The 20,109-nt window shown below is 47.5% G+C and overlaps 1 protein-coding gene across 2 annotated transcripts in view; it reads left to right on the top strand.

Moving 5' to 3' along the window:
- ECE2 (endothelin converting enzyme 2) overlaps positions 1-20,109 on the top strand; it is a 275,238-nt gene that overhangs the window by 59,832 nt on the left and 195,297 nt on the right. The window contains exon 1 of one of the 2 annotated variants that reach the window (XM_069212966.1): positions 3,488-3,644. The exons of the other annotated variant lie outside the window; for it this stretch is intronic. Coding sequence (XP_069069067.1) covers positions 3,615-3,644 — 30 coding nt within the window. The 5' untranslated portion in view covers positions 3,488-3,614. Of the gene's footprint in view, positions 1-3,487; positions 3,645-20,109 lie in introns of those variants that run through there. 2 annotated transcript variants of the gene reach the window in all.

The raw sequence follows: 20,109 nt of genomic DNA, 5'->3' as shown, positions 1-20,109 counted from the left end.
CCACCTCGGCTCTGGCGGTCTTAAGACCGCCAGGGTCGTATTGAGGGGCATAGTTTCCATTATTTTATAGTTATTTTGTCTATTGATTATATTTGTGGCATGTATGGCAAGTGTTTTCTTGTCACCTGTGATGAGTAGTCAAAAGCAATTCTCGAACTTTGTGATCACGTAGATCCCTGAAGTGGAAAGAAATAGGGTGAGAGGTAGGTGTGCGTGTGGTCTTGTCCACCATCCTTGAGAAGGGATCGGTCCTCCTTCCTGGGGGGGGGTTGACTGAGAAGCAAGCCACAGAAATACACTGGTTACAAAAGGCTACAGTAAATGCTCTTGGGAATCCATTGAGGACTCATCAACCAACCATTGTGTGTATTCTGTGTTAAAAGCTCTAAGTGATCCAGCCAGGAGCAATATAGGAGGCTAGACCAGAGCAACGCGCTGGTCACCTGCACCTTCGGTAAAAACTCAAGGGTTAGTGCTTGATAGAGACCCTCCAGGAGAGATAGGAGCAACCCACAGGCATGAAGTGGATACAGGAAGCGACTTTGAATGCTCTGCACGGCCCAGGCAGAAGCAACAGGAACACTCATGATGCACGCACTGGACAGAGGTAGCTGGTGTAAATTTGCCATAGGATCCACCTAGGAACGAGAGAAGAGCAGCCTGCGGGCATGCACTGGATATAGGGATAGCTTTATATGGGGAGAGGGTGTGGCGTAACAGCCTGTGCTGCTGACTTCTGAGTAGGGGGAACTAGGTTCAAGTCTCGACATCAGTTCAACATCCTGTGATTCTTGGCAAATCACTTAATCTCCTTGTGCCTACAATTCAGTGCCTTGAGACCCTCATGGGTGATTTGCTACACTTTACAAATCCTGGATTTATTTGTAGCTGTGCTGTAAAGAATCAACTGAGAAATGATCAGAGCAGCTCAAGGGCTTGCAATGGTAATAGGCAGACAGGGAGACTGCTCTAGGGAGCTTGGCCAGGTGCCCTCTGCGAATAGCAAAGGGGGGCCATTAGTCGCTCCACGGGCAGTAGCCATGATGGAGAGTCCTTCGTCGGTTTTGCCGTGGAGGGCTGTGACGCCGTCTGGAGGCGCCAGGGTCTGGAGCATTTAAGGCATCATGAGGCAAAGGATTGGCCCCTTTTTCTCTCCACCGCCGCACCAGCATCCAACATAGCAGGTCACACACCCACCCACCCACTGCTGAAGGAAGGCGGAACTGGTGCATTCCGAGCAGCAAAAACAGGGGGCTACCCCAAAACATTTGGGCTGTCTTACTCAACTGACCCCGTGGAGGGGTGTTGATTTGTGTGGGCACTAGGCAGGCCGGAGAGGGAGCAGACCTGCTTGTGGTCTTGGATCTTTCAGCCCTACCCCAGGATGCGTGAAGCTGAACATTTTGGGGGATTTGCCTGGAGACGGGTACCCCGGCAGGGACTGTGCACTATGTCGTGCCCTGGGTTTGTGTTGGTATGGACCTGTGGGTATTTCTGATCCCTCTGTGAGAAGGAAGGGAAGTTGCCACTAAGGTATGCTTGTCAGTAACCTCCTGGATGGAGGACATGGGCAACAGATAAGGGAAAGGGGCCGTTTGGCACTTTGCATCCTGAAGAGTTGTGCTGTAATGGAAAGTGGAGACAACTGTTTGTGCTGTTTCTACAGTCGTACAATCCTTGAGCTGTTTCACTGTTCTTATGTTCTGTATTTGCACAACAATGTCTGCTTAACTATGGTTATCTTTTTCCACTGATACTGTGTGAATAAAAGACCACGCCGTGGTCGAACCACCATAAATGCAGTTGTCTCTCTTCTTGGAGTTGTTTCAGGTGGGGGGCAGCGACTTCTACGTTGTGAGCGCTCTATATATATGAGCCACCTATTGCCAGAAGCAACATACAGGCACTTGGCACTTTCTGGAATATTTGTGTTGGTAATGGGTCTGATGAACCGAAGGAAAGAAGATGGTTACGGGAGAAGGGCAACTTGACGAAGGTCAAGGCACAGGCATTCAGGCTCCAAGCCCTTCAAACACTAACAGGGGGAAAAGGCAGTGCTTAGTTTGTGAAACAATAAGTGTAAAGGTTTGCTCAGAAGCCCAAGGCCGCCCCTAGTGAGGTCCAGGGGGCCGAACATCAAGGTTGCATAGTCTGGATTCCACTGGATGGCTCTTTAATCAACCACCAGACACTCCCTGCCTTTTATCTCAGTCTTGCGGGTACAGTTTCATCCCTGTTTTCTCTGTCATTGTTTTTCCATCTTTCTCTTACGTCTATTGAGGAAAAACAAGTATTGGTTCCTAAAACGGGTGGCTGCGGGCCCCACTGGCAACCACTAACTCAAATTAGGCAAAGCAATCAGAGAGATTGTACAGGAAGACAATCGGCCAATCGGGTAGATGCTCCAGGGAGAGATCAGCAATCCCAGGGCCAATCAGGTAGATATTACAGGAAGACAGCAGTAATCGCGTTGTTCTTACAGGGCCAATCAGGGAGATGATACAGGAAGTCAACAACAATTGCTTTGTCCTTACAGGGCCAATCAGGACGATGCAAGAGGAGGAGATCGGTAATCCGAGGGACTGGGAAGGTGCTGCAAGAAGTCCCTCCTGACCCCTCAGCCCCTTGCCTGGGTGTGGGGGCTCGATGTCCTGGACAGAGAGGTTGAACGCATTCTATCCGGGGAGGTGCGGGTCTCCAGTGATGGGGGGCCCGGAGGGAGGGAGGTCGGCGGTAGTTGAAAGGGTAGGAACACGGCTAGGCCCAAAGGACGAACAGGGGCAGAAAAGAGCCCATATTGTTCGCCAATACTGATCAGCGCTAAAGGAATCCGTGGAGGAAAACTGAACACACACGGGGACGAGGACACCTTTTTAAGTAATAAACGAACAACCCTTGTGGCTCATCGCACATAATTCTTTAAAAAATAAAAAAAAATAAAGAGAAAACATGTCACTGGAGACGCTTTCACATAAGTCACTGGGATGGATCGTGGCGCAGGCCACTTATGGAAGCGCTTCGGCACTATCCGGGCCGCGTGCACTCTGTTATTTGCACATTTTTAATACTTTTGCTCATTCTTTTGCATATTGTATATTTTTTGCAGAATATAAAACAATGACAGACTCACCAAGGGCAGATGCATCCGCTCATGAAATACTTGTTTAACAGCCGAGGCCGGAAAATGATTTATTTTATAGTATGATTTATCTTGCTGAAAAAAAACATAGATTTTATAGGTATTCGGGGAGTCAGCTCGTGAAATACTCCACCTGTCCAAGCCTGTAAAGTAGTGTGTTTCATGGGTGTAGCTGCTAATGGTGTGCGCCTTGAGGCGGGAGGGGCCCGCGGCGCTGGCCTGCTGGCTGCGGATAAGGTCGTCAGAAGTGGAGGAGGCTTGACGTCAGGGTCTGCCCCTCGGGCCCCCTCCGTCAGCTGTTGGCTCCCCCCGGGCCTCTGGTGCCTTTTGCTGCTTCAGGGCGGTGCTCGCTGCACAGAGACCTCCACAAACTCCTTCTCGGCCCCGCTGCCCTCTTATCTGCCCCTTCACGCGCGCATGGAGCGCGAGCCGGGCCCACGGGGAGGCGGAAAGGAAAGCGGAGAGCACAGAAGAGATGAAAGAAAATGTAGAAGAGGCGGAGGAAGTAAGTGACATAAAAGGAGAGAAGCGAAAGTGCCAGGAAAGGGCGAGGAAAAACAATCAAAGGAAGCTGCCAGAAAGAGATACTTCCGGCAAGTTTTGGCACAGCCAATAGGCCTCGCCTTAAAGACCTGTTGGCTTTGGCAATGATTTTTATGGATCAATTCCCAGGGCCGTCTTCAGGGCGGTGCGACCAGTGCAGCCGCCCCGGGTGCTGCCGGCGCTGAGTTTAGCAAAAACTTACGAAACTTACGATTTAAAAGCACCTGATGAAAAGTTCCTTGTGCGTCCAACCTTCAAAAAGCACTGGCATTTAAGAGGACTCTTGTGATTAATGTTCTTGCTAGAGAGAGAGAGATCGGAGTTTTGTCATGTGCCAGTTTTGACTCCATAAAAAGTAGCACAGAGGGTTAATATACCTACTGTCAGTGGCGGTGGGCAGTTTTAGGAGGTAGTGCGGGAAGCACACTCACACTTTCACACACACGAACCACGCACATCCATTAACAACACTCATCAACATTCAAATATGCACGCACCAAACACACACACACACACACACACTCTCTCTCTCACACTTACCTTCAGCCTCTCTCTCTCTCTCTTACCTTCTGGCTCGGAGGTCCCAGGAGGGTTGGGACTGCTGCATTCCCTCACAGGGCAGCTGTCCCAGCCTCGTCACAGAGTGGGATGGGGTCAGTGAGACTTCTGACCCCTCCTCACTCCGTGACGAGGTGTCACTGATTGACACTCGCCCTGGGCGCTTCAGTACTTAAACCTGAAGCATTCAGGTCGAACTTTCCTCATCACCCGGGGAAGTGCCTCGAGGCACCTTTGCTGAGCCGAGGAGGTCACGCCCATAGGAGCTGTGACCTCTTCAGCCCAGCAAAGTTCAGCTCAGGCAGCCAGGAGTCTGCGCAAAGCACATGTCTGCTCCTGGCTGCCTGACCTGAGCTTAAAGAGTGTCGTCAGGCCGACCTTTGCTCAGCGTGACAGACACTCTTCATGAGGAGCAAAAGGTGGGGGTGTGTGGCCCCTCCGCCCTAAAGGACGGGCCGTGCCTGCCTCCTGTGAAGACCAGAACTATGTTTTATGTGGATAACTGAGTGGATTAATCAGTGCTTAATTTGTAAATAAAAATGTGGTGGTGCCCAAGGCTCTCCTCTGAAACACGCAGCAGCTTCAAATAAATGTGCAAGCACAGAATACTGAGGCAGCGTAATCATGAAGCCATCTCGGGCCTCTTTAATCCATTTACAGCCACTCCCTGCCCTTCAGCTCAGTCTTGCACATATCTCCCTTTATGATTGTTTTCTGTCTTTTGTTTCCTTGTCTTTCCCATATGTGTCTTTTGCTCACAGCAAATGCTCCAGGCAAAAAAAATAAGTGCCGGCCCTCAAAAATAAGTGCTGGTGCCCGCACCGGAAACAACAAGCACTAATTACGCACTGGAATTAGTAAAGCCAGACTTTATAAGCACTTCAAAACAAATGAAAAGTATACCAGAGTGGCTATGGAGAGATGAGGGGCACTTTTGCCGGATGGCAGTGAGGGAAACCGAGAAGGTGTTCACAGGGTGGGCGCCAAAAAAGATTGCTGCACCGATCGCCACCAGTGCTAAAGCCGTACCTGTTTATGGCCACAACGGAGCATTAGTACAGCTATACCACCCAGGGTCCGGCAGCATCTTTAAAGCACGGCTTGAAGCAAAACTTAACACAGCTGTCTGCCTACAACCCTGGGGCCGGCCGCGCCATTAAGGCACAGTTCAAATGAAACATTACAAACGGCCCATGAACAGCCTGCCGCCCCATTGACTCCTTCGAAAGTAGTAGCTATAGCGACCTGTGACCGCCGTCAAGTGGTTTATGTATAGTACTTGAATAAGCACGTGTCGACCTTAAGTGGTCAGGATGGGCTTTCTGGAGTTTCTGTGAATGGAAGCAGTCGCAGTCATTTAAGAAAAGTCGGGCAGGTCAGCTTATTAAATTCGGAGCACAGGATAGAGATGAATGGTGCCCATAATTCAGGATTCTCTTTCTGGCTGTTGTGGTTGGCAGCTGAGACAGCGATCAGTTTCCCTTGAACCACTAGTTTTAAAGTCTCCCATAAAAAGACCAGTGATGTCTTCCAGGTGTCGTTGTGACGTAGAAAGTCAGCGAACATCCTTTGCAATGCTTCTATTGTGGATTGGGGTTGGAGGAGACTGCCTCAGAGTCTCCACTGGGATGACCAAGGCTGGTATGTGTCCACTCGTAGCATCAGGGAGAGAGGGGCATGATCACAGACTTAGGAGCATTGAAGACCTCTTGGACGAAAGCCTGTAGTGCAGGTCACGCTAGGAAATGGTCAATACGGGCATAGGTTTTTTGTGCTGCGGAATAGTACTTGTAGTCTTGTGTTTTGGGAAATAAAAGACACCGGTAGTTCCCTAGCCCATAGTTAACCAGCCATTGGATACCTTGGGTAGAAAAGGCACCGGATTGGCCAAAGCATTGGGTGGATCAGTCCAGGACGGTGTCCATAACTAAATTTAAGCCCCCACCAGTATGGCCACAACTGGGGATTGTAACACTGATGTGAGGGTACCCATAATAAACGTCTCCTGGTGTTCGTTGGGTGCATAAAGCAAGTGTAAAGTGAAGGTTGCCTAGCTGAAGCTGGTAGGCCAAGAATCTCCCTTTGACCTCCACCACCTTAGTCATGATCTCCCCTTCTGAATCTCTAGAGAGCAGGGTCACCAACCCACCCTTCTTCGAGGGACCTGAGTACCAGTACTGGAGTGGGAATCATCCTACGCTTATCCTAGGGTAGGAGGTGAGTCTCCTGTAGTAGGCATATGTCGCTACCAGAGCACTCTAAGAGAGATAAAACAGCAGCCTGTTCGTTCTGTTCCTGAGGCCTCGCATTTCTGAAATATTCCATTCGGAGTTACAGATGTATTCTACAGTTTATAGGGGAGAGTCGATAGAGGGTGATCTGTCCCCTGAGCCTGCACAGAGATATCAGTAGCTCGTGAGGTGTGAAGGAGTAGGAACATGCAAAAACAATTCCCAAACAACTATTTCAAAACAACAACATTGATAAGTCCATTAATAATGGAAATCACCAGGTGGGCATGATCTGGTCGGAGGGCAAGGTGCATTCTTCAGTAGGAGTGTTCATTCAGTGAGCCCTCTGCCACCACAGGCCATGACTAGAGGGGTGGACCCTGGCACGGTATGAGGGGCGATGAGGCAGGTTGTGAATAGAGCCAAGAATCATGTGATGAGCTTGCTAGTTCCTGATGCCAGACTGTCCAAAATGGCCTGGTGTCTCTGAGTGGTACCTAGGGCCCTGGGGCATGAGTGTTTCTTACGTTTGCCAGCTGTTTGCCAGAGCGGCACTCATGGGGGGGGGGGGGGGGCACAAGGATAGCAGGGAGCAGGATGTCTGGCAACTCGAGAATGGTGTGGGCTTTCTTGAGTGTCCTAGGATGATAGAGTTGACTTTCCCAGTGAAAGATCAGCCTGAAGGAATGCCCCCATCCACAGGGCACTCCTTTGGTGTGTAGGAACATTTTGGTGTGTTGAAATCCCTACAGCGCTGGAGGGTAAGAAGCAAGATGTCCTGAAAGAGTCTGATTGGAATGTCAGCAGAAGTGGTCAGATTGCTTGGCTCTGGCATAGTGTCTTCTTTGGTCTGGAATTCATGCACACATGCACAGGATGTCTGGTGATGTAGTGTTAGGGCTCCTGAGGTGCAGACACAGTGGGCAATGTCCAGCTGCAGTTCAGAGGCCTCTGCCCAGCCCAGGATCTAACAAAACAGTGCCTTTGTGTATTCTTGAACGTCGAACCCACTGGAGCCCATGGCGACCCCTGAGATGTATGTTATTATGGCAGAATCTATTCTCGAGGACCTCTGCCTGGGCCCGAAGGTATTCATTTTGTTGCTCATTAAGATGAATAATCTCATGCAGCATTTCCACCTCTTCGCCTCTTGCGATTAGTTATTTTCCAGGATGGAGACACGCTCGCCTATCATGGCCAGGTCCTGTCTCATCTCTCGCAGGTCTTGAGAAGGTCTCTTTTGAGGTCATGGATGTCCGTCTTGAGAGAGTCAAATAGGGAGGCTAGGAAGGCTGGGGTCAACCGGGCCTACTCTGAGTTCAGTGCCTCCTCTCTATCTGTTTGTGATGGCCGAGGGCGATGCCGGGGCTGAGTCCTTGGAGGGAGCCGATGTAGAGCGGTTAAACATATCCTGCACTGTCTGGTGACGCTTGTTTTTTGCCCCCTCCATGACCTGTCGGGACTGGTGTATGTGGGGGCTCTCTGGTGTCGCGTCACAACTATCTTTGAGGAACACTATCCAGCAGGCCTCTCCATGGCAGATCACTTCTCAGGCAGACCCCAAGTGGGCTCAGGGGCGACAGCGGTGTTTGTGTGTGTTCTTCGCCAACAGAGAGATCACTTGTGTGTGTAGAGACCCCACTCAGAAGCGGGGGAACAGCAGGGCCTGCCCGACACATGGCAAGACTGCCTGAAATGCCCTGCCCAGTCTCAACTCTGGGTGCTCCCCTCTGTCCCTCAGGCTCTGTACTCACTGCGTCGGGCACTGTGAACTGGTGGTTGTTCATGGATGGGAAAGGTGTGTCTACAGCTTTAGGGTCACTGCACTGCAGAGGCGGGGTGGGGGCCCTTTCTCCCTGCACTGTCTTCGGTCAGGGTAAGTCGGTCACTAGATCGCACAAACTGTTGTCCCATGGGCCTCCAGCCCACTTTTCTGGCTGCGTTGTTGATGCCAGTTGTCTTCAGAGTCCAGGCATCACTGCAGGTGGTTGGGGCCTCCCTAGGTGTAAGTGGGGGCCCTTCACCAGTGCCCCGCCTGAAGTCACGTGCCTTTGCCTGTTTGCTGCTCAGTGCAGGGCAACACTAGGCTTCCTGACTCTTCTACAGGGAGATGCCATCTTATTCCTCTTGGGTCCATTGCTCATCGTCAGCAGGCACCATGCGAGAGCCCCAGGTCCTCAGTGTAGGCTGTCACCAAGCCCCAGGGGTGCCCAGCGGAGTTGGCCTGGTCGTCAGTTGCAGCGCTGCAGGGGAAATCGATGTGGCTCTACTGGAGGTCCCGCAACTTTGGCGGCCACCATCTGGATGCCTCTAGAGCAGCTCTCCCACAGTCCACAGGCTGGCAATGCAGCTTGGGGAGAAGGCTGCGTGGTGATTATTTAGTGCAGGATACTGCTAGCTGCAGTTGTTAAGGGCTTAAGCGGTAAAGTAGCGGGGAGCACGTCTTACACCACCATCATCTTGGCCATGCCTCTCAACAATGATTATTGCACATGCTGTTCACCAGCCCGGCTCGTGTATAGCATGCCTGAAAATAATGTAAAACAAGCATTTGCAATGCAAGAGGTCTCGCAGTTGCTTGAGGTAGAGCTATTGGCCTTGTAAATTTATAACTGGACTTTTTCATCATATAAACTGGACAACCCTGCCTCATAATTTCGTTCTCTCCTGCCATATGGCCCTGCATATAACTAAAGCACTTCCATTTACCTTGTTCCTCTATCTGCAGCCATTTAGCATCATAATGTAAACATTTAAATCTATATTTAAGCAATAGATGCAGACAAAAATCAAACAATGTGAAAAAAACAAATCACGGTCAAGAAGCTACAAAACAGACTTAAACACAACAGTATTGTATAAAGAAGTAGGTGTTTTTCTATAAATACACACACACAAATGCATGTGTATAAAATATATGCACTCAAATCATATTAATTCATATACACACACAGGTATATATGCGGTCACAGAAAGTCTACCGACAGTGATGGTTCAAACAAATGTACAGCCACACTTCCTCTAAATGCATTATTTGCTCTTATAAAAATATGCTGTATCCATTTATGCAGAAGATACAGTACGTGTTGCAACACCCACCGGAATTACCCCCTGAAAATGGTACAGAGGGCTTCCACAGGAATAAGACAGAAAGCATTAGCTGACATGTGAAACAGTGAAGACAGTGGGGTAACACACGGTGACCTGAGCAGAATTACTGAAAATTAACACAACTTAGCTTTCAGGCAAGCCTCTGCCCTTGCTATTGGGCTACAAAGATCCTTTTGGAGTCTCCAAAAAAACCAAGCCCTTGAGAAGAGATGAGAAGGTGACTGCACTACCTCGAGTTGTGTAAACGTCTGAACAGAAATTGGAAAATAAGGCTGGAATTCTTTTTATTTTTTATATTAACAGAATGAAAAGTCTTGCAAGTGTTCTTGCCTTGTTTTTCAACAAAGCTCTAGTGAAGTTATTTATAGCAGAGCAGCCTGAGAAGATTTATGGCCCCAATAAGGGAGATAAGCAATGCCCTCTGTGCGGATGTCAGGAGGGGCCTTGGAGAGATACCAAATGCCAGGCCCTGCAAGCTTCACATCATTGATTATAGGTTTAACTACATTCTACAATAAAGGGTGTTGGGCAGTGGTAAAATGACATTAAAAAAAATGAACTCTAGGAGCTACCTTTTATTAAAGATTGAATGGTGGAGCAAATGTTCCAGGAGCCAGAAGAGGACAGCACTGGAATATAGCCAAATCAAATGTCAGCGACCTGGGAGGAGGTGGGGAGGAACGGAGTGCTGCAATAAAACGCAGGCAGCAACCAGCCTAAAACACCCACAGTGAAAAGGCAGCAACAAAGAAATGCCAAAGTAGTCTGTCACAGCAACAGGTAAAGAAACCAACGTGGAATAATACAGTAGTTGATCACTGGCCTGAAACAGAAAAGGCAGGGAGAAAAAGGCAGAACTGACCACTAGCGGGCAAGAATTTTTAAAGGACACTGCGACCAACAAATGAAATTGCTTTAAGCCATAAGCATACTAAAAGTATACACAAGTACAAGCGCTTACGCTCGACCTAAAAAGCTAAATGACACAGCAGTCTCATCATTTTGTAAGCACGTGCCAACACGGATGCACGCTCCTACAAAATGAGGTAAGCAGTTTTTTTTCTGTTTATTTATCAATCTGAGTTTGATTAGTCAATTAAAATTTGAGCATTATGCACTTTTGCGATAAAGTGCTAATCCCCTTTTTTAATTCTGCGTTAAGGGACTGTGGAGGAAAATATTGGGGAAAAGAATAAAAGTGAATTTGTCAACAAATTAAAAATAAAAGGAAAATCTATTAAAAAGAGGCAGAAGAGAAAAATTAACCAGAGCTTAAAAACAGAGCAGGGAAGAAGTGAAAAAGGAAATAGAACAGACATAAAAAGAAAACAGCAGAAGACCTAAAGAGACTGTGCATGTTGTAGATTAATGGGAGTGAGATAGGCCATGTGTTACCTTTTGCAGTGCTTTGTGTGTAATGTGCAGGTCAGTGGCTCTAATCCTCATGAGACAGTTCACTGGGGTCATATAGTGACTGCAGAGATCTACGTGTGATCTACAGATCACAGGTTCTAATCTAATCTTTTCAGAAAACTGAGTGGGTGAATGCACCAGCTGCAGGAACTTACTTCAGGTTGCAATCTTTGACAGATCAGTGGGTTAATGCACCTCCTGAAGATATTTGTTTGTGACCTGAATGTCAAAGGTCTGAGCCCTAGTGACACAGCTCTCTCTCATAGCGTGGCACTCATATTGTGATCTTGATATCAAAAGAACTCTGTAGTTCGAAAGAATAATAATAAAAATACTGTAGCATTACCCTATCCCTGTGGAATTCTGGAAAATATGTGCATTACCCTTAATTGTAAAAATAAAGCAAGGATTAGATTGTTGCAGTATTGCAGCCTGGACAAACATCTACTTTTCTGGATAACTGGAACCTCCCTGGTGGCAAGCAGTGCTCTACAAAACCACCTTACATTACATTAAATTACTGGGCCTTATGGTTAGTACTGGTCACTGTGTAAACTGTACAGAGCTCTAGACATTGGACAGATATTTGCCAGTATGGGGTTCTGGTAGATTTCCTGGTGGTCAATGACAGGGCCCCTCTGATGGGTACTAGGTGAAGTGGACTTGGCAGCTTGGAATTGCCTTTTAAATCAAGGATAGAGATAGTGACATGTTAAGTGAAATGGGCTTATAACTTTCTTATGTGCCACTGATGTATCCTCAAATAATAATCGGCGGGTGTTTGGAGAGTAGGGGATCTTTGCCCGATTCTGTTTAAATCATCTCCATTTTTCCAAAGTTGTTGCCTCAGTGTAAAATGAAACCTTTAACCCTTCCCTGGGAGTACTGATGACATTGCATCCTAGCCCCTGCGGGATTGCCTTTAAATCAGGTGGAGGTTTTACAAATGTTTAGTGGCCTGGTGAACCTAATATTCGTCATAAGTCCCTTTTGGTAAGACGCAAAATCCGCCTTTCGCGTTCACTCTAATTCCTTCCTTTATTTCACCAATCTTAAAGTTCTGATGGGTTTTTAAACTCAAAACTTCCCACAAATTTTCATTGAAACAATGTCATACATGTGTGCAGAGAAACAGAACCACTACCAAGAACGCATTCACGCAAGGGGTGATTGTGGCTTTTAGGGTGGGCTTAAGTGGGGAGTGCATTAGAGTCCATTGAAGCCTCGCTATGCCACGGGTCAGTGCCACAGGCCACAATGCATGCAGAGAAAATGGCTCCCTGGTCCCTGGTAGGGTTGCGAAAGACATCCTTTATCGGGGTTCGGTGGGCTTACCACAGCCCTGGGTCCTGCCCCACCAGCGATAGCCATGCGCCTCCACTCTTCACTTTCTGATCACTGCAGTGGGGGTGTAGACCTCTAGGGGCTTGAGGAGAGTGGGGGTACCCATGTATGTAGGGCTTTTTCTACGTTAGGGAGGTAATATTGTGTTATTTACATCTCCATAGCGCTAACTGCCATTGTTATGGCATCATGGCACTTTCTCAATCCGGATGCCTTTTTGGTTCAGATTTGGCAAGGCCATCGGTCTGCACTGTCTCTGGTTGGTATTTCGTTGTGTGAAGTTAGTTGATCATTGTTCGATGTTTATTCCCACATTCGTTTGTGTAGCTTAGTGCAAATGTATGATGACTTCTATCCTGGGAAATGTCTGTGTATTTTATGTGCATGGATGGGTGTTACAACGGCTTTTCTTAGGGGGGCATCTGTTTTTAATGGTTATTTTGTTCAGATCTAGCTGAATCATACAAAATATAAATTGCAATTCATTAATGCGAAATAAATTAAAAATCACGAAGAAACAGGCAATATTTTACACACTCTCTTTCCACATGATTGCGTTCAAAAAGGAAAAAAAGAGAGGAGGGAAAAAGGGGGAAAAAAAACAAAATAAAGTACATAAACTCGTAATAAATCCATAAATAGATCACACATACTTCAAATCAACTTTCCCAATTTTCCAGATTTTTGACACTTTGGCCGTGGACACCGTGCGCTTTGCATACGTTATCTCACGAGAATAGGCTGTTTGCATCTAATTAATCCACTGGGATAACGAAGAGGCTGCGTCGGATTTCCCGTTTGCCAGAATTAAAGACCTAGATTCCAGCCTGGAAATAGGGGACAATCTCTAGTCGGTGGCAACAGCTGTGCAATTGGCTCGAGCCTGCAAAGTCTCAGCCTGGAGCCTGCGGAAGGGAACAGGAAGGAGAAGAGACAAAAGGAAACGGGGGTCAGCCCAGTGTCTCCGAATTAAAGGGAAGCGGTGCTTCCTGGAATCGGAACACACAGCTGTCTCTTTCCCACACCTGCGCCGCTCTGTTGTTGCACAGCATCCATCTGGCATTCCACTGCACCCCTCCGAGATAGGGCAGCGTAGGTCTGAGATGCCAGCACCAATCTGCAGAAGAATCCCTTTACGTATGTAAAACACCACAGTCAAATTGCACAGTACCAGTATGTTGTTGCAGAGCAACCATCTGGTATTGTACTGAACTCCTCTGAGATGCCACAGCATCCCTCTGCAGAAGAATCCTTATATTATTGTATAACACCTCAATCAGATTGCACAGTACCAGATTTATTGCACACCACTCATTGGTTACACTGAACCATGCTCACATTACAGCACTCCTCTGAGATGCCACATTCTCCCTCTGCAGAATCATCCCTTTATCATTGTACAGCACCACAGTCAGATTGTGCACTACCAGTGTGTTGTTGCACAGCATCTATCCGGTATTGTACTGAACTCCTCTGACATGCCACAGTATCCTTCTGAAGAAGGATCCTTATATTATTGTACAGTACAACAGTCAGATTGTACAGTACCAGTATGTTGTTGCACAGCGTCCATCTGGCATTGTACAGCACCCCACTAAGATTCCACAGCTCTGCAGAAGAATCCCTATACTAGTCTATAGCACAACCGTCAGATTGTATAGTACCAGTGTGTTGTTGCACAGCGTCCATCTGGCATTGTACAGCACCCCACTGAGATGCCACAGCTCTTCAGAAGAATCCTTATTCTAGTCTATAGCACAACAGTCGCATTGTATAGCACCAGTGTGTTGTTGCACAGCATCCATCTGGCATTGTACAGCACCCCACTGAGATGCCACAACTCTGCAGAAGAATCCTTATACTAGTCTATAGCACAACAGTCAGATTGTATAGTACCAATGTGTTGTTGCACAGCATCCATCTGGCATTGTACATCACCCCACTGAGAGGCCACAGCTCTTCAGAAGAATCCTTATACTAGTCTATAGCACAACCGTCAGATTGTATAGTACCAGTGTGTTGTTGCACAGCATCCATCTGGCATTGTACATCACCCCACTGAGATGCCACAGCTCTTCAGAAGAATCCTTATTCTAGTCTATAGCACAACCGTCAGATTGTATAGTACCATTGTGTTGTTGCACAGCATCCATCTGGCATTGTACAGCACCCCACTGAGATGCCACAGCTCTTCAGAAGAATCCTTATTCTAGTCTATAGCACAACAGTCACATTGTATAGTACCAGTGTGTTGTTGCACAGCATCCATCTGGCATTGTACATCACCACACTGAGATGCCACAGCTCTGCAGAAGAATCCATATACTATTGTATAGCACCACAGTCAGTTTGTTCAGGACCAGTCTGCTGTTGCACACCACTTATTGATTAAACTGAGACTTGCTCAAAATCACAGCACTCCTCTGAGACCGACCGGCTCCGATCTTGATGTTACTTAACAGCACCTCACAGGGGGTAACACACCACCATTTCCAGGTTTAAATCAACCCTTTGCCTTTTTGTAGCCTTCTGAATATGTTGCAGCCTTCCTCATGGGTTGTCCATCACCCGTCTTAGATTATGTGTTAACACTCCTTATAATACAGCACTCATTTGAGATGCTTCAGCACTACCCGTAGACTTTATAGCAGCAGCCCTCTTGGATGACACAGCACCATTTCTGCAATTAAGCACCCGAGGTAAGGTGGTATTAAGCACCACCCTGAGAATATGCACCACCTGCTAAGATTGTACAGCCTCCTCTGAGATTGAGCAACTTTGCTCTGCGATAGCACGCTGCCAAAAGCACCCTCCAAGCCTATACAGCAGCTCTCTGAGAATCTACACCCTATAAAACTATACAGACCCCTTTGAGATTCTACAACACCCCTCTGAGCTTCTACAGCAGCTCGCTGAGAATCTACAGCACCCTATAAAACTCTACAGACCCCTTTGAGATTCCACAACAACCCCTGAACATATACAGCAGCTCTCTGAGAATCTACAGCACCCTATAAAACTCTACAGACCCCTTTGAGATTCTACAAAACCCCTCTAAAGGACCACTCCGAGCTTATGACGCAGCTCTTTGAGAATCTACAGCACCCTTTAAAATTAAGCAGGCCCTCTTTGAGATTCTACAGCACACTTCTGCTCTTATAAAGCAACTCTCTGAAAATCTACAGCACTATTTAATATTTTACAGACCCCCTTTGGGATTCTAATGCATTATTAGCTCTAAAAGGACAGAATTTTTGGAAACAATGTTTAGGATAAAATATTCTTGTCAGTTGATATTCTTGATTTGATGTTTTAGCAGGACAATATTACTAACCTTAATATTTTGGTATACATCTGTTTCAGCCTGCACATAAAATTCTCCTGCCCTCTCACCAAATACTTTGTACCTGGTGGGTAGGAAGGTAGCCAGATCCTTGTCTCAGCCTAGTTTTTCCTTCCCACAATGAAACGCGTCAATAGTACCTGTGGTGTGGTCTTCTCACCTTGCAATTGGAGCATGTACACTGAGAGTACAGATCCCTACCTGAATCAGTCCAGACTGGTGTCAGTGGGGTTACCAGGGCAAAATCTGGCTATCAACAACAGGAAGATGCTCTCTAAGGCCACAGGAGCCACCAAACATTTCAGAAGTGCAGCCAAACCCCTCTGATTGGATGTTGAGATCAAGGGCAATAAATGCAAGCCCCTCAGCCAGTAGTCAACTTAACACTAACATAACCCTATTTTTAAAGTGTGTGTCACCACCATAGGGGTATCTTGGCGCGGAATGAAATGTAAGATTTGGGGGAGGGCGCGTAGCCCTCTCTGACCTTAAGGGCGGACTGCTTCTGACTATGATATCTCTTGTTGAGCTTTGGGCATTTCATCCATGTCTGAGATGCTCTGTGGCAACCAATAAGTTTAACGAGAATGCACCAGAATATCGATACCACACAATATCAAGAGCAAAATACTAAAAATAAATGATTGACAGGTAAGTCTAGTTTTCTATATCCAACCATGGACGTCAATTCACCGAAATGCCAGGGGTAGCCGACTTTCACTAATACACATTCCTACACACACACACACACACATCATACTTACACACACTCTCTCACATAAACATGCTCTCACTCTCAAGCACGCACACATCATACATTTAAAAGCATTGTTTATCTACCTCATGTACCATGGAAGGGCACATCAGTTAATTAAACTCTATTTTTATCACACTAATAGTGAATAATACCTTATTATTCACTATTCGTGTTATAAAGAATTGACAGAAAACAGAGAGGGTGGAGCCCCAACTGACCTTCATAAGTAGAAGCTGCCAATGTGTTCCTGGCACTGAATTTGCCACCTTTCAGCTCAGGGGTCGGAAAGGCAGTGCCAGAGGTAGCAAAAGGCAAGCCAGAGGTTACAGCTGACCCATACATGGCGTCCATGTACCCAACTCCACATATTGGGCCACTACCACCACCATGGTGCACACCATGGCGCAGGTTGGGGGCATTAGCATCAGAATTTCTGACACTATTGATATACTTTTCAGGGTTAGCGCCATAATTGTAACCAATGGGGTGCCCCCTTTTAATGCCTACTCTGAGCAGACGTTAAAAAATGCTGAAAAAAAATGACTCAAAGAAATCTTTGAAATTTCTTTGCGACATTTTTTCACCCCCCTCTAACGGGGGAACACCCCCTTACATACAATATGCCTGGTGCAGGCATAATGTGGCGCACAGGGTTACAAAGTAGAGCAATGCATGCATTGTGCCACTTTGTAAATCTGGCGTGGTGTTTTTGCCATAATCTTGCCACATTGGCGAAAAAAAATGACACTAATGTGGCGATATTAGGGTGCAAGGGGCTCCTAAATCTACCCTAATGTACCGTGGCGATTAGTAAATGTATACTTCCGTCTGTGATCTTACCTTTTGGTACTCTGTCCCCAGTATTCTTCTAGCTCGATATTCTGGGGGGTCTATATTCAGTAGTACTCCGGGAACAAAACAGGTGAGCTATATAGTGTGGAAAGGTAAGTGCTGTGCCCCCGAGTGGTGAAGTTTCCACCTGCTCTGGGAATCCAGAGGTATAAAGTGCTGTTACATTCCCTCAGTGCATGGACCTGCACTTCCTAATGTCATTTAAGAGACGCACATTCTGCTGCATGTTATTAGGTATCATGACACAGGGCGGAGGCTGAGCTATTCACCTGGGATAAATGTGTAAAACATAAACACATCCACAGTGAATGCAATAAACCAGGCCTTGGTTTAATCCAGGAAGTGAACCTAGGGATAGAATGCAGAAACATATAGGCTATTTCTCTCCTGTTTAATGAGCAAGGTCTACGTACAGAGTTCTCGACCCCAAGTGCCTCATAGGTGGCTTCAACTTGGTGGGCATGAGTTACAGGTGAGGTTGCCACCTTGCCATGTGAAAAAATACCACCCATGTTTCGAGCTCCTCCCATGCCCCCTCTATCTTGACATCTATCGAGGGGCGTGGCTTGGTCATTGTGGGGTGTGAACCTTAGATTTCCCTAAATTAAGAAGGGCATGAGGGGGCTTAGGGGCAGTATGTATTGTTAGACCCAATATTTTTAAAAGGACCAACATTTTTTTAAGACCTTCAAAGCAGGCGAGAGAGAGAGTGTGTTTAAGTCTATGTGTGTGGAAAAATCTCAGGTGAAATTTGACAGCCACCTCACCGTACCCGACAGAAAACTTTTGTACCCAACTATTTACAACAGAATACATTTTTTAGGGAGTGTGTAACACCCTATACCCACCCTGAAGCTATGGTCCTGCTTTCTATCACCCCGTTTGAGTGAATTTTATTAAAACCCTCTAGTTCTGCCTGTGTATTTCAGTCCTGACAGCAGCACACACGCTCCCACCTGAACAGAGCACCTCACGTAAATTGCTACCAGGATACCTCAGTCCAGACCCGCTACAAGAGAGGGTGTGGCCTAGCTGTCATAGCCGCTGGCCTCGGAGCTGAGGGAGCCAAGTCTCGGCATTCACTCAACAGCCTGTGATTCTGGGCAAACCATTTAATCTCCCCATGCTTGCCATTCAGCGCCTTGACACCCTGATGGGTGATTTCATGTGCTTTACAAATCCTGGATTTTATTATTTATTTTCACTCTCTTTAATTTCTGCACTGAACACCCCAGACTTCTCTGGAAGTAACCTCAATCCAACACAGTGGTCTTCAAACTTTTTAATGTCACGCCTACCCAGTGAAGAAGAAAAAATCATCAAGCCCCCTCTAAATCTTTCACAATTATTATTTTAAATTGGCTATGTTTAAATACGTCTGGACCTATTTAAACATTACAATTAGGGACTGTTACTGTTTTAAAAATGCGATCAAATTCATGATGCCAAACATACTATTCTGGTCAGGCAGGCCTCACTAAGGTGTAAAAGTATCCACAGTGTGATTATTGGTTGGTGGGGTGTTTGACGAGTATTTGGAGTCCTTTCCCATTTGACACCTACTCCCAGCTTGGATATAAATGAGATAACATGCTATTGGTGGCTCTTTACAGATCGGTCTAATGCTGCTCATTTTTCCAGCTTAAAACAAAGCCCTGTTATCAGCATAATGCTTCTTTTGGCCAGAAACTGGTGCACCCCCAGGGATCATTTGAGGACCCTCTAGGGTGCCCAGTCCCCCTTGCTGTAGAATCTCCCATTCTGCTGTTATAGACTCGTGACCCATACACAGCTCTTCAGATGTACCTCAGTCTTGGCTTGATGCAGTGTCTTCAGTACAGCGCCCTGAAGGAAGCCCTCTGCCCCCTGTGAAGTGGCATCAGCTGATTTGGGGGCCTGGGAGGAGTGGCACCACAGAAACTGCTGCAGAACTCACCCCGGCAATGTCTTTACCTTCAAAGATCTTAGCAAGGAGGGTTCAAGTGCAGTGAGGCATCAGTGGGTGCAGTGCTGAGGGATGCCTGCTCCTAGGCTGGGCGTCCCTGTGCTCTCTCTTGCACTGGTGCCAGGGCCCTGCAGTGCCGATGATGCATGCACTGCACATCGTGACTCTCTCTTGCACTGGTAGCAGCGGGTGCAGTGCTGAGGGATGTTCTCTCCTAGGCTGGGAGCCCCTGTGGCCTGGTCCCTGTGCTCTGCTGTGCACTGGTGCCAGGGACCTGCAGTGCCCGAGGGATGTCCTGCACTGCACACGGTGACTCTCTCTCTTGCACTGTTTGCAGTGGGTGCAGTGCTTGGGGCAGTCTAGGTCTAGGCTGGGAGTCCCTATGCCCTGGTCCCTGTGCTCACTCTTGCCCTGGTGCGAGGGACCTGCAGTGCCGATGAGGCATGCACTGCACACAGTGACACTCTCTTACACTGGTGGCAGCGGGTGCAGTGCTGAGGGGTGTCTTCTTCCAGGCTGGGAGTCCCTGTGCGCTCCTGTGCACTGGTGCCATGGACCTGCAGTGCCGAAGGGATGTCCTGCGCTGCACACTGTGACTCTCTCTTGCACTGTTTGCAGCGGGTGCAGTGCTGAGGGATGTCTGAGGGCAGTCTAGGCCTAGGCTGGGAGTCCCTGTGCCCTGGTCCCTGTGCCCTCTCTTGCACTGGTGCCAGGGACCTGCAGTGCCGAGGGATGTCCTGCACTGCACACAGGGACTCTCTCTTGCACTGGTGACAGCGGGTGCAGTGCTGAGGGATGTCTATTCCTTGGTTGGGGGTCCCTGCACCTCGGTCCCAGTTCCCATCATGCACTAGTGGCAGGACGTTCAGGGTA

Source organism: Pleurodeles waltl, chromosome 11 (assembly GCF_031143425.1).
Source record: "Pleurodeles waltl isolate 20211129_DDA chromosome 11, aPleWal1.hap1.20221129, whole genome shotgun sequence".
NCBI classification, from domain to species: Eukaryota; Metazoa; Chordata; class Amphibia; order Caudata; family Salamandridae; genus Pleurodeles; species Pleurodeles waltl.
This window is presented reverse-complemented; position numbering and strand designations above follow the sequence as displayed.